This window comes from Aethina tumida, chromosome 1 (genome assembly GCF_024364675.1).
Source record: "Aethina tumida isolate Nest 87 chromosome 1, icAetTumi1.1, whole genome shotgun sequence".
NCBI classification, from domain to species: Eukaryota; Metazoa; Arthropoda; class Insecta; order Coleoptera; family Nitidulidae; genus Aethina; species Aethina tumida.
In genome coordinates, this window is record NC_065435.1 from 68509951 (window position 1) to 68531165 (window position 21215).

The 21215-nt window shown below is 29.2% G+C and overlaps 2 protein-coding genes and 1 long non-coding RNA gene across 3 annotated transcripts; 1 reads left to right on the forward strand and 2 right to left on the reverse strand.

The window, feature by feature from the left end:
• Positions 1-4647: 4647 nt before the first annotated feature.
• LOC126266208 (uncharacterized) lies at positions 4648-6415 on the reverse strand. Its single transcript, XR_007548671.1, has 2 exons — positions 6272-6415; positions 4648-6220 (listed from the first exon to the last, which is right to left on the reverse strand). It is a non-coding gene; the product is annotated as an uncharacterized LOC126266208 (long non-coding RNA).
• Positions 6416-9895: 3480 nt separating this feature from the next.
• On the forward strand, positions 9896-18809 carry LOC109599545 (putative inorganic phosphate cotransporter). The gene is made up of 8 exons (XM_049970844.1): positions 9896-10044; positions 13729-13778; positions 16281-16495; positions 16723-17064; positions 17124-17336; positions 17393-17593; positions 17646-17969; positions 18052-18809. The coding sequence occupies exons 2-8, from the start codon at positions 13739-13741 to the stop codon at positions 18223-18225; spliced, it is 1509 nt and encodes a 502-aa protein (XP_049826801.1). The 5' UTR covers positions 9896-10044; positions 13729-13738; the 3' UTR covers positions 18226-18809.
• On the reverse strand, positions 18702-20259 carry LOC109600212 (ribonuclease P protein subunit p38). Its single transcript, XM_020016326.2, has 3 exons — positions 20068-20259; positions 19822-20013; positions 18702-19771 (listed from the first exon to the last, which is right to left on the reverse strand). The coding sequence occupies exons 1-3, from the start codon at positions 20175-20177 to the stop codon at positions 19030-19032; spliced, it is 1044 nt and encodes a 347-aa protein (XP_019871885.2). The 5' UTR covers positions 20178-20259; the 3' UTR covers positions 18702-19029.
• Between the last annotated feature and the right edge of the window lie 956 nt (positions 20260-21215).

Genomic DNA, 21215 nt, shown 5'->3' on the forward strand with positions numbered 1-21215 from the left:
AGAGTTATAAGTGATGATGTCACTTTGAACTATTTTTGGCATGGTATTTTAACAAAACTAAATTTTCTTATTAAGCAAATTAAATATTATAAATAAATCTCTAATTATTGTTATATATTTCAGAAATTAACCATAAGTACACACCATTAAATATTATGTAATTAGAGAAAAGATAGTAGTTTTAATCCAACCCTTGGAAATTAAATAATGATTGAGAGATAACTGAGGCGCCTTATATTATTTATCGAACAGGAAGCCGCCAAATTAAATTGAAAGTGGATATGATGTTAAAATATTTGTTTTCTTGTTCAATTCACTGAGTGCACATTTACAAATAATTTTCATTCGCATTCAATTATTTGTAAATAGAAATTTAAACGTTTTTTTCTTTCATTCAATAACTCGAACCACGTTAGATACCTGATAAATTTTAAGAACGTGTCTATTTGATATGTAAATAAAAACCGGTTGGAGGTAATTCAAAGCTGAACTATTTCGATAAACCAACATATTTGGTCCTCTTTGTGCTATTTGAGAAGTAGGCATATAATATAATCGGACCATTATGTTACGTTGTATTTTTTTAGTTCCATAACACTAAAATACTCTATTGTTTCGAGTCGAATAAAAATCTAACAACAAAGGGACTTATTAATTGCAGGAAATAAGACTGTTCACCCGAGCGCAATCCCATCACAGAATACTAATGTGTCACCTGCATGTCCCCATAAATATCACTTATGTATGTGGGGGAGATACGCTTCTGGTTTTAATATTTAATAATACCCATTGTTATTAATTAAGTAATTCAAAAAATGGAGGTGGGGGCAAAAAAGTTATATACTTTTTATATATGGAGCAGTGCATGCCACTTTTGAACCCGGCCTCTTTGAATTTGGATAAAATTTTTATCTCATAACCTATTGAATACGCCTCTAGGCATTTTTCAAATATTTTTATTGAACGGTACAAATAAGATATTTTAGACATTCGGGTTCAAAAATCAATTTAAAACATTAGGGAGTGACACGTTACATTCGCAGTGAGTATCGGGAAGATAGGACCAAGCAAAATTAGAGAAACAAATACAAAATATTTAAAATGTTATATTTTTTACAATTTGTAATTGTTTAGTAGTAGTACTATTTTTATTATTTTTACACTCAACACGCTTTATACTAACAAATATGTCTTTGAAAGAAACATGTGTATTTAACATCAAAAAAATGTATTGCACTTTAAATCAGTCTATTTTTATCTTCTTGCTTGTTCATTTAAATGTACATCTAAAGCAATTTATATAATATCAAAATGTAAGGCTGGAATTAAGTAAGGGCAGTTCTAGACAACTGGAAATTCAATAGGTCTGCAGTTAATGTCCGTCTCTAAAGGAGCTAGTCCTACAAAAACGACCAGCAATGTCAACAAAAAAGTTGTACTCTCCGTGCAGAAGTCCTTTAGAATTGCAGTTGAGATTAAGAAGGAACTAGTGGGTGTTGACATTTCCATGAAAAATAGACGGGCTCGTCTTGAGTTCACTTATGAACATGTAACACAGTGGGTACAACACTGTGTTGAAAATGTAATGGTTTGGGCATGCTATTCTGGTTGAGTGATATGTGTTTAAGAAAAATTAATAGATTAATGGATAGATATCAATATATGAACATTATCAGCTCTCAATGCAACAGTTATTTATTACTAACAAAAAAAATTTAAAATAAAAGTGTTCTTCTAATACAAAGACTGTCCTGAAACCTTTCATGAATGAACAAAATTAAGCCGTATCTAGTGTTTTTTCATACAACATATTTGAAAATAGGTCAGACATTAAACTGTGATGGATCAACCATTAGACAGAGGTTCAATGAATTTTATTAAAAACTTTGACAAATGGATTCCATATAAATTAAGTGGGAATAAGAAAATTAAATGTTTGATAATTGTCAATTCTCTGCTTGCACGCAATGTATGTGAATCTTTTATGGATCGTAGTGTTATATGCAATGAATAATGGGTTGATTAAGACAAATTTTATTTGTTTAAACACTGGGTTGAAACTGTAAAACTTAACCCGTGAAAGTTTATGATAACTGTATAGTGGATAGCGTGTGTAACTTTACATATTAGCTATCTACCAAGAGTTGAAACGATCATTACAATTGTCTATCGGTTACTAATTAACAAAGTTGATGAAAAACTCACTTATTTCTTTCATTTCTTTATAAAAGTTATTCTACATCTTCTTGAGTACATAAAAGCATATATCTAGATTTCCCATGAGGCTTCAAAATCTAAATAGGAAATTTTAATTCATCTACCATGTAGTTCAGATTTTTGCATATGTGGTTATTTATTTTTGTCATTTTTTATTTTTTTATATAATAGGAAGGTTGAACTTGATCTTCAGTTCCAAGAACTTACAATTGTTTCTTCATGAGTTATAGAATAGAAAATTATTGAATTTAATGGTAATTATTTCAATAAATAAAACTTATTTAAAGACAATGTTTTTTTTTAAGTTAAATGCTAAAAACGTAATTTAAATTAATTTCCGGTACCTAACAGACGGAATAAAGCGTAAAAAATACCTAGGAATATCAGATACTGTCTTAACAAATTAGTTTTTATAATAACAGCATAGTGTTCATTAAAATATATTTAAAAGTACACTATCGCTCATATGTAGAGCAACTTTCATTTATCTTGACAAAAGTGTACGTTTAAATATCCATATTATTACCAGTTATGCAGTATGATTGATAAAAACTATGCAGCATATAATTATTTATTAGTGGATTTAGTTATGTATATTTGAAAAATATTCAAAGGTCAAAAGTATAGCAACTATAAAATAAAATAACCTTTCGTACATTTAGCCTTCTTTTATTTGGTATCTAGTAGGATATCCACTATTTTTAATAACTTTTAATACCTTTTTTTTATTAATTTTAGTAACTTTAAGTATAATCGTTCGAAATTTTTTCCGAGTAATTTTGAACTTCTTCGTAGAGTTTTGATTTGACAGTCTTTTGCATAGATTTTCCGATCAATTTCTTCTCAAAGATTTTCCATTGAACTGAGGTCTGAACTTGTACCCATTGTGTTGACCAAGGTATTACGCGTACTTCTTGAGAAGCGAACTATTCTTTAACTAACTTAAACGAGTGTTTCGGATCGTTGTCGTGTTGAAAAGTTCACCTTAATCTCATGTTATCTTCGGCAAATAGAAGCATATGATTCTACAGAATGTCACGATAAGAAACGATCCATTATCCCGTCTAATTTAACCAGTGGACGCATGCCGAACCCAAACCAAAACCACCATGCTTCACACTGGGTTTAGTGTACTTGGGATTATACCTTACGATAATTGAATGATTGGAACCGATTTTTATCAGAAAACAAAATTGTTTTCCATTGCCCATCAGTCGAGTTCACATGTTCTCTTTCAAAAGTAGAATTGTTTTTTAACAAAATTATTATATTTTTTAATTTGTTGCTCTACATATGAGCAATAGTGTATGTAGTAATATAGAAAATTGTTCTTGTATGAATGCCTTAGGAGCTATAGCATCTGATTTTGAGTGATTAATATAAATTTTTTTCCCTAGTTTACACAAGTCATTCTGATCAATCAGAATAAATAAATTAATAAAAAGAATGATCTTATTTTTTTTCTGGTATAACAAAATGTGGTAATAGACCTCTATCCGGTGATATTGAAAATAATTTCTATGCCACGCATAGAATTTTTAATTGTTTATGTTGTTTTGGGCTAGTAAAGTTATGAGTATTATCTTCTTAAGTAGATGCAATGTTATAATAAGTATTATTGTTAATAAACGGCTAATACAAATGGAAATTTTCAATATTTGCACAAGTTATATATTATAACTGTACTTGATTTTAGAGATGATTATAATATAAATATAAATAAATAATTTAAGGATATTTTTATTAAAAAAGATTTAAAATTATTATTGTGACTTACAAATTTTTATACAATTTTTAAAACACTATGGTATTAGAAGTTTAAAAATTAAACTAAATTATATATTTTTAACCATGTTAAAATATCATTCAATGCATCAAAATAATTATGTGTTCATGTATGGAAATTTTATTGTAACACTTAAAACGACTATTTGATTAATGTACTCGACAATGTCTAGTTATTTATTGAAAAAAGGTAAATTAAGAAATGATAAATATCCACTTTTAAGGTTTTACTTATTCATACATGGTTTATCATTTACTCTCAATCAAATAATTACTATTAAATCGTAAATTTCATAAATTATTTTCTTTTATTATGGATATCCTAATGGAAAACTTCTTCAACTTCATTACTTACAAACAAGAACAAATATGTGTATAAATTAAGACTTATTATTAAAAGTTACAAATATGAATGTAATGCATTGGATGATGATGATGAATAAATTTAAATGTAATTGTTTATATTTTATTTACTGAAAATTAATAAAATTTAATTAAAACAAATACTTTTATGAGTTACGTAAACTTGTTTATTTTAATAGTATTGTAAATTACAGATATATTTTTTTAATGAAATATTATAAAATTATTTTTTATTTTATATATTATAAATAATTCAATAAATATTTTGACATAACATACACGTTTTAGTTTACTTTCCAGATTTATTTTAACATCATTACAATTTTGGGTTTATACAGCTTTGATTACCGATGATGACGTTCGTCCCAATTATGTCACAGTTGACCCAAAATGTCCACTACTTGGATCTTCATTTGAAGAGGATACAAATGAGGTGGATGTTATATATTCATCAGATACATCGGTGTTAGAAATAAACCGTTTAATCTCGTTGGGTCTCCTACAAATTAAGATGACCCAGTCGTATTCGGGCCCTGGCCAATTTAAAACGTATTTAATTAAATGAACCATTGCGTCAACAATGATTTTAAAATTACCTCTTGGGTATGCGATGAATGATAAAATCCGTCGTGAGAAGTGTTATTTTTAGTACGGATATCTTCTCTCTTTATCATATTTGATAATTCTTTTTCAAGAATGTTTTTTTCGGATGATCCACTAATGTTCAAGGTATTACATTAAGCGACTATTTCTGCGGTTACATGATGACGGAGATTTTAGGTGCAGCAGTGTCCTATGTGTTCAGTGCCAAATGGATAATGGTCTTCGTTGTCATAATCCTTGTTTGCGGACTGCTCTCACCTATCTGGATCACAAACCGATGTTGACGTCCTGATCGCTGTGTGGTTCAAGATATTGGGGGTGGTGTAACCGTCCCCGCCATGCACGTTCTTAAGGCACAATAAACGCCGCCAAATGAAAGTATCATTATGAGCAGAGTACTGAATATGTCGGTACGACTCTTGGCTTTTGGTAGTTATGTCACTGGATTTGTGCTTTTTGCGACTAATTTTCATGCTATTTTCCAGATTGATCACCAGTCATCTGAGATGGAAAGCCGTTGATTTGGGGTTTCTTATGGGTGCTGTGTGTTGTAGGCGTTCCTTCTGTGGCCATGATCATTATTGAAAAAGAAACAGATTTTAGTGGCATTACTGATGCGTGGAGAAAAGACAGTTCTACTACACGAAGTAAATTATTTTTAACAAAAATTATTGAAATGTTTGAAATGGATTTTTACGTCGACGTCATTCCTGACTAATTTGGTAACACAAAGATGCATCAATTGGGGATGGTACATGGTACTTATTGAACTATCGATATATATGTCACTTATGAAAACAGTTTTATCTTTGCTCCAATTTGTCTATATGTGGATATTTAGTAACGTACGTTATCACAGTCCATAAAAACAATTCAATAACACCGTCTGATGATTCTCAGTAATACTTTGCACAATATCCTTAATCCTGATAACCGTCACTCAAAACATAACCTCATCGTTCCTCGGAGGAGTATTCTGCGTTTTCCACTCCAATGATAACAACATCGCTTCAAATTTTGCTGAGACTCTAATACTTGCCACATACGGTCGTCACAACGGCAGGCATTCTCTTGTGGAATTGATGTAAGTACGGATCTATCTAGATGAAAATTTGTTGTTACTAAATTATACATTTGCAGCCAGGCATCAGGGCATGGAGGATAATCTTTTATGTGACTATTGGACTGTACATTATTGAAATTTTATATTACTCCATATTTAGTTCTGGTGAAGAGCAGTCATGAAATAAACCTGAGAAGTAAACTAAAATAATCTGTCAAATTATCAAGACATAATACATACATGTAAAAAATATTTTAATTCCTGATCAGATGTTAAACGAGTAAAATCAGCGTCTGGTCAAGCCATGTTTGGTTCATAATTTTATTAAAGCCATGTTGTCCGTAAATTTTAAACATATTTTATTGACTTCAAAAATTTTCTCGAGTGACGTGTAACGTCAACTATTCATCAAATTTGTTTATAATTTTATAAGTTAACAACAAACAAAAAAAAACAAAATTTTCATTTCATAGTTTGAATAATAATATGACCAAATAAAGAAGAATGTTTTAATAACTAAAATCGGTTTCACATCGTGAAATAATTGTACTCAGAACAACATTCGTCATTAAAAATGAAGTACAAAGCGGGAACCATATTACTACACGGTATTTAGCTTATTCGTCCTATATTTTTTAATTATTCTCTTTCACTGGACAATCGCATGTATCTGACCAAATATTTCATAATTTTATTAAAAGAAAAAAAAAATAATTTTATAATTGACGATTAATGAAATTCTAAAAAATAGTATTACTTCTAAAACGTCCCATTCTGAAATGGCCCTAGATAAACGTGCCAAGAGTGGTCAATTATCATCGGAATCAGGATTTTTATTAGCGGTTATCCAAATAGAAAAGTCCTGTGTATTTTGATTTTGACATAGTTGAGAACATAGTTTTCTAATATATATTTTTTATCTTTGTTGAAGAATATTTCATGGTATAGAAATAGCAGTAAAAGTGTTATCGCATACATTATTCTAAAATTAAATTAATTTACATGTTACTAAGGATATTGTCTGTTACATAGTTAATTAGTCTAATAATTTGTAAAGCACTTCTATGTTAGTTACCGGAAAATAGGTTTTTAACTGTTAACTTTAAAATAACGTAATTTTATTTAATCTTTTACTCAACAAAATAATCACCATTATAATCAACAATATACGTCAAAATTCTACAAATAAATACACGTGACGAGAAAAAATTCTAGGTTGCTAGAATTCAAGAAAAAATCAACCTCTGTTAGACCTCTTCTTCAAAATATGACCGTTTATTATGAAAAATAAATGATAGTCGCTTGGAGAAATATCAGATATGCACTTCTAAATAATAAGTCGATTTCTTAAAAAAATTCCAAATGATCCGATAGGAAACGAGATAAAAATGTTTCTATTAACTAAAGAAGCTTGTCTTTGAGTAAGTTTTTTATGAGAAAACACTTGAATTGATCGTTTGGCATCTTGGTAGGTAGTCACTGTATAAAACTCCAGGTGTAGTCGCTATACAGTCATTAAAATTTCTCTTGGGTAAAGACTTTAAGTACTGTTTCACCAAGCTTCAATAGATTGTCCAAACTGGCGAGAATTGTCATAATCTATTTATTTTTCGTCGCACATAACAATGGTCATCGGCGTTGTGTGCAAGGAAAGAATTATCAATTGTCAAACGCCTAATTTTCTTATCCTCACTTAATAAATGTGTCCTTTTGATGAAATTTATTGTATGGAGTCGTTTTATAATGGCTGAAGTTTAATTGTAATTTAGTGATTAGTTTGTAATCAAATATGTTGCACGAGCATTTAACAGGAGATATTACCAATTTCTTTATAAAATCCTACAGGTTTTAGAATCACTTTGACATTCTTCATCTTCATCGATGCATTTTTAAACAGACGTTGGAGAAAGCTGATTTTTGAACTCATAAAGCAAATTACACGAATTATAGCACATGAACATTACACTGTTTAAAAGGATGGCCCCTGAAGATGGTTTTTTATTAATATTTCTGAAACGGTTATTGTTTTAGCGTGAAAATTGTGGAAATTAGACATGCCACTTATGATTCGAATGCTAAAAAATTATTATCTGCGATAAGAATCAAATTATTTTATGTGAAAATCATAAAACTTGATGTTTGAAAGTAAAAGTGGTACTCTTGTTCCATTATATTTATCAGGATTTTACCTAAAAATTCTGTGTGGGGATCGTTACCTGCGTGATTATAAAATTTGATTTATTGTAGTTTGCCATTTTCCGGGGACATCTTTGAGGCGCATTATTAACAAATGTGGAACTCATTTTACCGGTACAATCCACTGTTAACATCTTTTAGTTTAATATAAAAATATATTTGGTACAGCCATTTTTCTCAAAATTTTAAATAACAGATTTATTGAACATTCTATCAGCTAAAAATAGCTAATTGATACATATCTATATTGTTATTCAAGCCAAGGTATTTATGTAATTTAGTAATAAAGCCGGTCGGTTAACAAAACCTAACTAAGGAAAATTGTATTTAAGATGAGAACAGTAGCTCAAAATCACAATCACAAACGTCTAAAACACAAATACTATTTCCATTTTGCGGACGTTCTTTCTCTTTGTCGTTAATATCGTATCAGATTTTGTTGGAGGCAGCTGTTTGTCACAAATAATAAAAATCCATCTTAATCAATAGTTAGTATCCATTGTATTATTACATGTAACTGTACAAATCTGAAGTCTGTTTGTTCATTTATGTTCTTATTTGAAAATGTTCCAAGTAATTATTACTTTTTTTAATATATGTGGATGATTATTATTTAGGCCTACCAATATTAACTATATGCCTTGTTATCCGCGTAGTTTTCAAGTCAAAATATGTTTGTCTTGTAATGCAACCTTAGCCAAACCCAATCCTGAAAGATATGTTTCACAAAAATAATAATAAATAAAAAAGAAAAAGTGAGAAAACATCAGCCCCAAAGAGAAGAGATTGGGCCCACCTTTATAAAGGACAGTGTTACATCAATGGTTATTAGTCGAGAAAATTCTTTAAAAATTTTTTAAAAAAATTTAATTGATTGATACATTTATATGTTCCTTGATGTCAAGAACCAAATGTTTAACTATTTATTTGATTTTGTTTTTAATTACATAGGACCTATCATTTACCATTCAAATTTTATTGCTGGTTTCAAATGTCTCTTGGCTAAATTAAAGAGATAAATCTTACTAAAAACATTAAAGCGTTTCAAGAAATTTAATATCAATATTTATTTTTTGTCAGAAAAAAGAAGAAAGAAAGAAAGAAATTTTAATAATTTTCGTCTAATTGTTGAAATTTTGCAGTAAGAGAGTTATTTATACCATTTAATCCAGTCCAATTTTATTTTTAATGAAGCACGTTGAAAAATTAATAAAAATTAATGGTAAAAATCGATTTCATCCGACACGTGTCTAATGAAATTGCTTGTTGAACAACCTAAAACGATGATCGGAATTGACCGGACCATTTGAAATGCAATTTGCATGTTCGACTGCAATCAGGAATCCTTTCACTCTCTCCCTCTTTCTCAATTCGCCACCCTACGGGGGTCCGCCCGCGGTGCGTACGTGACGTCCTGATCTCCGTAACGCTCAATGTATAAATAAATCAATATTACTGTGCACAGTTACTCCAAGTCACGAGACAAAATCCGACTGAACATCCGGATTTACACCTGTGTCTAATAAAAAACGAAAGAAAAAAAAAAATGACCCATGACAAAACAAGGTGACATTTTCCTGCGCATCGAACTCCCACACGGCGAGAAAGCGCGCGAACTCCCAACAGAGCGCCCACGGAGATGGCAGCACCGGGTCAATCCGACGCGTCGATATCTTGAGCGCGAAGGGCACACCAGGGTCATCACGGACGGACGCCGATCCAGTCTTCAGGCAGACGTCGTCGACGCACCGGCGATTCAGTATTAGCCACGCGATCCACGATCGACTACCAAACAACATACGTTGGCTCCAAACGAGGTGAGTACCCGCATTTGTCGACGCTTACGTTCTTATTTAATTTATCTTTTTTTCGTTAGAAAACGTGTTAATTGTAATTTACACATTTTACACTTGCGATAATTTACGTCAGGACATAAATTATTTTTCAAGTGTCGCTTGAATGTTTGAATTAAGTTTGTTTGAGCTTACTCGTTATCTAATTTGAAGTGGCTGATTTATTTTTATTGTTACTAAAATTTAAACATTTAAAAGAAAGGTCATTGAAACATCTAAAAGGGTCAAATAGGGCGGAAGTGAATCTGGTTCTATGTATATAAAAAACAAATGTAGTTTAACAAGTGGCTCAAAAAAAAAATCGGAAAATTAATATTTGGATGGATGGTGATTCCCCGAAAGGACGAGCATCAAAAGTGTTATTGTATTATAAATTCAACAAGTGTTTTTAATATAAAGTGGCGGAAGAAAATCTGCAGGAATAAATTAAAAATTTGTTTTTAAATATAATTTGAATATTACAAATTTTTGGCAAAACCCGAAAATTTTATCTGTAATTCGAATTTTATATCTAATTCAAGTTATTAACACAATTTTAAACAAAAAGACGAATTAAATTACAGTATAGTAACTAAAAATTAATTTAAAGTAAACACATAAATATATTTAAATATTTGAATATTCATTCATTTAAGTGAATATCGGAATTATTCGAATACCTTCATTTTAACAATTCCATGCCCAAGTTTATGGTGTGTGATTCGTAATTTGTTGTGCCTTGAATTTAAAATTAATAAGTTTTAGATTAGACTAAAACAAACTCAAGGACTAATTGTTAACAAATTGGAACCTGTTGTAAATGACCCAAGTGACATTTTAATTTTTATAATTCGTATTGACAAGATCTCATTCTTAATTGTTTAATAAAATTCTTGACAGTGTTATTATTACACATTATTGTCTTAGGAAATACCATATTGGTACTTGCTCAAAAATTAACATATGTATGATTTTATTTTTGGAAAATACATTATTTATTTTTTATGCCTAAAACCAATACAATTTTTATTGATATTATGTAACATTTTGAATAACATTGAATAACTAATTAGCAGTATATATTTAATTCGGTACTTTCATTTAACAATAAAATTTTATCTGGGACATAAATTCAAGATTTTTGGGGTGAACGTGAAACGAAACTAGATCGATTGCGTTTTTTGTCAAGAAGATTGCGAACGCACGTTTCGAACCCTTGTTTCGATTAGATCAAAGTTGCGCAAAGTAAGTTTTGAGGAAGTGGTCCAGACAGTTTTTTATTATTGAAAGTCACGTAAATAATCTTGAAGTAACATGATAACATGATTTAGTAAGATTGATATTTTATTATATTTATATTACTTTTTTTATTGTTTTATTATTAGGACAACAGATTAATCTAAGCCAGCTAGTTGTTTGTAAATATATTTTACCTACATTTCTTATTTACCCACTTTTTACATTTGTTGTGGTACTTAAATTGTTGTAAAATGAATCGATAAGTAAAATCCTATTATTGAATTGAGGTACAAGTAAATTTATTAGTAATATTGTGCAATAAATGTATTTTTATTTGTAAAATAGAAGTGTGGAAAAATGATAAACTGGAAATTACGTTTTCTGCTTATCTATGATACACAAAAATAAACACGATTTATATTCTATTTATTCATAATTCTTTAATTGCAAATGTATTTTTTACCTATTTTTAGTACCAAATAACTAATATAAGTATTTATTATTATGAATATGTCAAAAATAATAAATTTGTAATTAAGAAATTGATATCTAATATTCAAAAGATAAAATATAATTTAACAACTAATTGAAAGAAAGAAATCTAAAATATATGATTTTTGTATTTATTTCTGTAGATACAGATAAACACAACATATATTCTATTTATTTACGATTTCTTAATTGTAAATGTAAAGTATTATTTCACTCATTTAAATACAAAAAAGTTATATAAATGTCATAAGTATGTATTATTGAATTTATCAAAAATAAATAAATTTGCAACTAAGAAATTGATATTTAATACTCAAAGATAAAATATAATTTACCCCTCTAATTGAAACAAGGAAATCTAAACCATAATTTATTGTGTTCATTTCTTTAGATAAATAAACAAAATATATATTCTATTTAATTGCAAATCCTCAATTTTAAGTGTAAAATATTATTTCACCCATTTAAGTACAAAATAATGATACATAAATGTCTTAACTATGAATTTATCAAAAATAAATAAATATGTAATTAAAAAGTTGATATTTAATATTCATAGATGAAATATAACTTAAAAGCAAATTGTAACGGGGGAAATCTAAAATATATTCTTCTTTATTCTAATATTAATAATCATGTAATTTTAAATAATGCATTATACTTAATTCATTGATCAATAAAACTTCCATATTAAATTACGTTTATCAATTAATTTATTAAATACCTTAATTACCAACTTTTTGTCAGACATTTTACAATTTCCTGATAAATATTTAAAACAATAAAGCCAATAAATATATATGTTCATGTCTTATTATTTAACATAAATTATACGTTTTTCATTAAATATTATATTTCGTTATGCCTTACAATAAGTAACTTTTCCTTATTATTATTAATTTAAAATAGTACAAGGTAAATTATATAGTTTTTTTAAAGAAAACTAAAACTGCAAATAATAAATTAATATAAAAATATACACTAACTGCATAAATATAAGAATGCAATACATGATTCACTATTAAAACAGACATTATTTGATTTGATATTTAACTTGCATTAAACAAATTAAATATTTACACAGTTGGAATTTGTACATTATTGATGGATTTGGCACAATTTCCATAGAAAATTTAAAATCTTAATAAGCACATTAACGTTAACGAGTAACATAACTGGGAATTTTCATTTACGATTAATTAAGTTATGGTACTACGTGAATGGACTCGCGCAACTTAACGTAAATCGTCGAAAATTTCTGGGAATCGAGAGCGGATCGTAAAAGCCCGCGTGCTGTCTCACACACACATACGTGCCGCTTCCAAACTATCGATGATGAAATAGGATGCAACCAACACCCAGTAAAACAAGGTTCAAGTTATTTCTAGATCCACCAATTCAGATGGTTCTTTTGTTACAGGAAAAAAAAACGTCAAATTGCATTTACACAGAACGCGAAACAACAAATTTTTAATTAAATTCGGTGTTCAGGTTTATAATTAATTTCAACATATTTTTCAAATTATTTTTCGGGTTTTTTTTTGTATATAATTACCATAGCAAATTTAACATTTAGCAAAATAGAATTGAATCGATCAGTTCGTTTAATTGGGAACGGTTTTGCAGCGAAAACGTGCGACCGTTCGATATAAATTGCCTAAAACAATTTCAATTAATTTACTTTAATAAATGACGACAACGTATTATTGGCCAAAATAATAACATGACCGATTTTTCAATAAGACGTAATGCTAGAGGTCACGTACGCGAATTACAGATGCCGGTCCTAAATTTGTCATGCAATTTCAATTAATTTAAATAATTTACACATTAAATTGTGAAATTCGTTCAAAAAAAAAAGAGACCAATAAATTATGAACGAGTTAATATTTTTCCAGACAAATTCCTGGCTCGAGTAAATGGTTAGTTTTGTTCTAGGTAATCCACCATGGTGAAGGAAGTTACTGCCCGTGGTAACCTTTGTGGGGGTAAGTGTGCATTCAATAATAACACTGTTAAATTTTAAATTTAAATAAACCAAAAAAACGGTATGGTCTAATTATACTGAGCTGACATTTAAAAGATCTATTTTAAAATCGTAATTATTTTTTTACATCCACAATCGTGCCAAAATATCTTTCCACATTTCACCATAATATAATCATTAAAAATTTTATTTGTTACAAGCGAATAAAGTAAATTTAACCATGTTTTGCAAGATACACGAGGCGTACATCCTAAATATACGTCTTAACGTTTGTTAATTCGTGTCTTTTCCAAAAATATCGCAGACATAATTCGCTATTCAAACGATACAGAAGTAACCCGGGAACACCGAAATTCAATACTTTTATTGATTTATAGTTTTTTATTAATACAATAATAATTTACTTTTGTCAAGCAATATTTATTGTGCATAATCTTCACCAATTAAATATTAATAATACCTATAATAGAGTGTCCTATAAATAACTGTTGATATTTATGGAGCATAAATATTGAGATTTAATTAAATTTGCCTTATTTAAAAGTTAACCGAGATACAAGTAGTCAAATTTTTGTTTTGATTTTATTAAATAACTTCTACTTACCATTTTATTATACAAATTTTGTAAATAAATCTTTTTACTAAGAAAATTTTGTAATTAGATTTACGTTGTATTTTATAAAATTAATTACCTAACCTTTTTTGTGAATAAACTTAATAAATATGTGTTCGAGTAACCGTTTTGATATTTTAAAATGGTACATTACATAAAATAAAAAAATTAAATATTTTAAAACCTAAATATCACAAAATGGTCATTGCAAAATATATTTTGTGATATCTCTTTATTAATTAAATTTTAAAGTTGTAACACTTCTCCCTCTTCACTTGTACAGAGTATCCCAATTTGTCCTTTGGCTTTTGACAAATTTAGAATAAATGTAATAATTTTTTTTTATTGTATTATATTTTTTTATACATTAAATAATATTTATCTAAAATATTAAAGATATTTCTTATAAAATTGGAGATATTTAATATTGTTTTATGCAATATATGGAAAATAAGTTTGTATATTTTCGCAGTTTTTATTTAACAATTAAAAATTAATAATACAGGATGTTCTAATGGGTTATAATTACGGAGCAAAAATATTGAGTGTATTTAACAATTTAATGGTATAGGTCAAATATTTTTGATAAAAATTTAATAAATGTATTCGTTACAAAATTTTTCAATTATATTTATAATACTATTTGTCCAACCTTTTTTGTAAAAAAAGAATAAACTTGATAAATATGTCTCCGAATAACCGGTTTCAATATATTTGTCTTTAAAATATTTGATTTCATATTATAAAATGATACGTTACATAAATTATAAATATTAAATATTCTAAATCCTAAGTAGTTCGAAATGGTCACTAGGAAATCTATTTTGAAGTGTCTCATTAAACGGGATTTTCAAACAATATTTTTAATGTCGGGCAGTTTTATGGTGAGTTACGAGATGCCGCATTTAATGTACCACAAAATAATGATCAAAATCTAATTTCTTAATAAAAACATATATTCTCACTAAATATTGTTTAAAAAAATGATTTTACTAAATGTTATTTAATAAAATCGAAATTAAAATTTTAGTTTTTAGGTTTTGTCAAATTTAGAAAAAAATTTAATTTTTATTTATTACTATTATTTTTTTATATAGAGTAAAAGCTTTATATATAAAATTTTGTTCGTAATCTAAGCTATTTATATAATAAATACATTTTTTATTTCAAATGAAAATTAATTGAACTTGCCTTTAAAATAATATTTCTTATAAATGAGCGTATGCTAATACTATCTTTTATGAAACATAATATTTTTGTTATACTGTGTTAAATCTACCAAATATTAATATATCCCTACCATTGATACTTTGTTTAAAAATTAATATTTATTAACAATGAGCGTGGGTGTTTAGTTTTTAAAAACATGTATAAATTAAAATCAGTTATGCTTTCTTACTTTATATATGATAATATTAATCTTGAAATAAGAAATATCATTATATTTTAGCTAAATATAATTATATATCACATATTATATATTTTTCGAAAGGTGTTTTCCAACATTTTTAACGTAAAATATATTTCCTTTTGAGTTAAATATTTTACATTATATAAAGAAGTATCTATAAAGTTTTTATTATTTGTCAAAAAAAAAAAGAAAACAAATAAAAAACCTACCCAAAGCTAAGTTTTTGTAGATATTTTAGAATGAAATAATCCACGTTTTAAAATTTGAATTCTGCACACTTTAGTCAGTTTTTCTCTATATAGTCTGGAACTAGACTTAACAATTAAAGACCTTCAACTTGAGACATCCTATATATCAATTATTATTTAATAACTCGCAACATTTTTTACCCAAAAATACAATATTTAACCACGGCACATGTGTTAACATTACTATATAGTTCTCGTTATTTGATTGTATATTTTTTTCCATTTTTTTAGACAAAATAACAACGAGATACATTATTGCAATATTGGGCTCTTCCGGCCTGGGCATCATCTATGGGTTGAAGGTGAACCTTCATGTTGCCATTGTCAGCATGGTGAATCATACCGCTTTGGAGGCTGGAGGTGACGTTGGTCATGGTGCCAAATCCTCGGCCGAATCATGTGCTCCCGAATCACTCTCAAACGATACCTCATCATCACATGCCGAGGTAATATATCACTGCATTCTTAATTGAACTAAATTTAACAGGCACTTTAATGAAATGTTTTTAAAAATTAATAAATCATTGTTAAATATAAATTATTGGGCGATTGACAAATTAAAATGACCCAGTCGTATTCGGAACCAATTTAAATCATTTTTTATTAACTGTGCCAACAATACTGTGTCCTATTGTTGACGTAGTTGCATTTCTTAATTAATTTTTATTTTCAGGATGGTCCTTTTGCATGGTCTACCTCTATTCAAGGTCTCCTTCTTAGTGCTTACTTTTGGGGTTATATAGTAGCTCAGGTTCCCGGAGGCAGAATAGCAGAATTGCTTAGCGCAAAATGGGTTATGTTCTTTTCCGTCGTTATCAACGTCGTTTGTTCCTTGTTGACGCCGTTAATGTCGAGTCTTCATTTTGGCGCTCTAATAGCAATGAGGATAGGCCAAGGTATTGGCGGTGGTGTGACATTCCCAGCCATGCATGTAATTTTGGCCAAATGGGCACCGCCGAATGAGAGGAGTGTGCTTAGCAGCATTGTTTATGCCGGAACCGCCCTAGGTACAGTGGTAAGTAAATTGTTGCAACTAGATTTTTGGATTCTTGTTAATTCATTTATTACCTTAAGATATTCATGCTCATTTCTGGACTGATCGCCGGTAACTTGGGATGGGAAGCTGTTTTCTACATTGAAGGTGGATTGGCTATGATCTGGTTGGTGTTTTGGGTGATTTGCTCAGCTGATACTCCCCAACAGGCCAGGTTCATCAGCCAAGAAGAAAGGGATTACATTACTACGTCACTTAATCAGGGCGGAGAGGAAGAAGGATCTTCACATAAAGTATACAAAATACTTATTTTTAGTACAATAATATTAATTACACATTATTTATCTAGTCACCACCATTCCCATGGAAGAAAGTTTTTACTTCTCCTGCGTTCTTGGCCATTTTGATCGCCCATACCTGCTCAAACTGGGGATGGTACATGGTTCTTATTGAACTTCCAATGTACATGAAATCAGTCCTCAGCTTCAAGATCAGTGAAAATGCAGTTTTGACCGCCGTACCCTTCTTGTGCATGTGGGTCTTCAGCATGGTAAGTTTAAATGACAAACGTCTCGAGATTTATCAACCAATGTTTGCTCCAGGTCCTCAGTAAAATCCTCGACACTCTTAGGGCAAAATCTATTATCAACACAACCGTCGCTCGTAAAATAGCCACCTGTGTTGCCAGCGTTATACCTCTCTTCTGTTTTATTGGACTGTGCTACATTGGATGTAACAGAGGTGTAGCTGTAGCTTTAATGACGATTGCTGTTATGTGCATTGGCGGAATGTTCTGCGGCTTCCTCTCCAACCACATTGACATCGCTCCAAACTTTGCTGGTACTTTAATGGCTATTACCAACACAGTTGCAACGATTCCAGGCATTCTTGTGCCCATGTTTGTTGGTAAACTCACCGAGAGTGACGTAAGTATTTTAATGATAATTGATATCACGTAGGTTGAGGTTTTATGCGGAAACAAATGTGTGATAAAATATTTATTTACAGCCTGGCATTGGTTCATGGAGGATAATCTTTTGGGTGACCATCGCTCTGTACATTATTGAGATTTTAGTTTACGTTATCTTTGGTTCAGGAGAAGAACAAAAATGGAACAAAGTCGAAGGAGATACCGGCGAATCTCAGCCTCTAAAGGCGACACAAAGTAAAGACCCAAAATAAGTTTCACTTATCCGCACAATATAAACATCAATGTTTTAAAGTATTAATTAAATTATTAATAAGTAGTCAAATTGATGTTTTAAAACTAAATAATATATTCTGGAACAACAGCGTAGTTCAAATGTATTTAAACATCTTAAATTCAGTGACTGATCAAACTCGAAAGTAGCATTTTCACGCTTATGCATATTTACGAACAAGACTGAGAAACTCATCAATAAAATCATGTATAGGTAGAAGCAGCATGAATGAATCTATAGTCATACAAAACCACAAATTAACTGCCAGTTATATAAAGATTTCGAATAAAATTGCGACGCTTATGAGTTTGACTTGTTACTAATATGTATTTACACACAACCGTGTAATTAAGTGCTTTTATTATATTATTTTATACTCAAACATATGCTACTAAAATAAAAAAACGTTGCATATGTAAACTCAGAACATGTTAATGTGTAAAAAAAATACACAGGTATCTGTACATATTTTATTTTAGTAATAGATAATTTATATAGTGTTATGTATTTTCGTGTATTTTATTCAGTGTGCTAAAAAAATCTATATGTAATATATTTTACAAATGTGTCTTATTTACAACCCAATATCATAATCTTTAATGAATGGAAAACAGAAAAAAAAGAATTAATAAAAAAATATTGTGATTTCTTAAACATTTTGATGAAAAGGGATTTTTTATAAAAATTATGAACTACATGGTTCATATATTTTATTATATATATATATATATATATATATATATATATATATATATATATATATATATATATATAAAATCAACAATTACTTTTTCTTTTTCCTGGGTTTCTTTTTCCTTTGTTTCATCATTTCAATTTTCCGTTGATTTCTATTAGGATTTCCTTGTAATCTCTTAATTATCAAAGGTTTGTATGTACTTTTACCCGCATCACTATCATCATCACTACTTATTGTGAGATGTGAAACATCTTGTACTTGTTCAATATTAACAGATTCAGTCTCTTCATTTTCAAATGATATGAAACTAGTATTTGAAAAACCAGGAATTTTGATGGTTTTAATTGAATCTTCAGGAACAAAAACTCTCTGACTTTTAGAGTCTCTGGTTAGATATACACTCTTTTTAATTTCCTTCATTTTTGCCTCATTCAACACTGGGTTAACCTTTTGCTTCACCTCTGCCATTTCCAAATCCTCATCACTGATATTAAAGATATTTGTTTTGCTTCTTTTATAATTAATATGATCTTCAGGAAAAGGGTAACTTTTGGCTAGGTTTGTTACTGTTGTTACAATTACATTAAATTTACTGTCTGATTCCTTTGTGTTTTTTAAACCTAAGGCTGCACTTGCAAATCCTAATACTTGCTTTGTAATTGTCTTCAAATTATTTACAACAAGGATGTTTACACTGCACAAAACACACTGATCAATTAAATGCTGAACCATTAAATGTGGCTCCACTTCATTAGCCACCAATACAGCAACTAGTTGATTATTTTCTAGACCTGCTGTTACATCATTTATTCCAAAAACAAAATTGTGCCTAAAAAATGAAAATTGTAATTTAGTTTTATGCATAGTTTGTTTTATTACTTGTTTGGCTTGGTTTCTTGGTCTATCTCAATGGAATCTTTGTTAAAATCAATTCTGAACTGTTTTCGTTTATCTTTAGGAACAGATTGTATGACTGACCAAGGAATAGCAGTTTTGGGTTTATGAATTTCAGGCAAATTCTCCAGAAGTATTTGGTGCAACTTCTCATTGTCCTCAGTTGAAAGAAGGGGCCTAAAAATAATTAATAATAATAATCACTCATAGAGATGTAATAAATATACTAACCAAAAATTGGTATAAGGAGAAGCAAGAACATTTTTAATAGTGGCAGATGTTTTTTTCTTCGAGGAAATTGTCTGTTTTACTTGGTTTTTGGATAAAACAGGTGTTTGCATTTTTAATAAATATTCCCGACATTTAACTGTTAGCTAAAATTTGTTTTATTTACCTAATTTTAGGGTTAGAAATTCAAAACAATTTGTAGGTTAAATGTGGTGTGCGACATTGGGACATTCCCTGACATATATTATTTTTATATTAATTTTTAATAAAATTTAATATTAGTATAATATTAACACATTAGATTAAATTTAATAATTAAAATTACATGATTTATTCAAATATGTCATATTTGAAGTGGTTTTAACAATTTAATCAACTACTTCATTGAAATAAATAATGTAAATAAGATAATAAATTAGACCAAAGATGAAAAATTTTATTATGTAATTGTATATTTAAGTTTTTAGACATTTAAAAATGTAATAAATACAACAATGTATACAATGTATTTTTAACAAATTATTTTAACCCGTTTTATAACATTTTATATAATTTAATATTCTACAATACAAAAGATGGAATGACCCAGAAAAAGTATAATAAGAGCGATCCATCCGATGTTCTTATAGTTTTTTCTATCGCCGCACAGATGGCGGCACGATGCCAATCCCCGAAAACCGAATGGACCGCTTGACGACAACGATAAGAGGGGTCACCACGAACGTCGATCGGATACGCGAGACTATGCGAAAGATTATCCGGCGATCCCGCGGACCGCTCGATATCGAAATTTGTCCGAACGCAATTGTCAACACACTTGCCAGCATTCGGTAAGTGTCCACATGTATGTGTTATCATGCACGTGTCTTTGTCCGTAGAGCGCAGGTCGCGACCACCGGATAACGAAAATAACACGCTAATCCGACTGCAAGTTGCATCTGATTCGCGACGTTTTTGTCCGTGCACCGGTTTATCTTACGACTTTTATCCGGTCGCGGCTACACCTTCGACTTTATCATTCTATTGATTATGCGATATTCGCGAGTTCTTTGTCCTTTAAAATTAATATTGATATATTATAATTTTTTTTAACGTTTTTTGTGCCATTCTTCGTGTAAATTCCCATTTTTATGCATGGGAATTACATTATT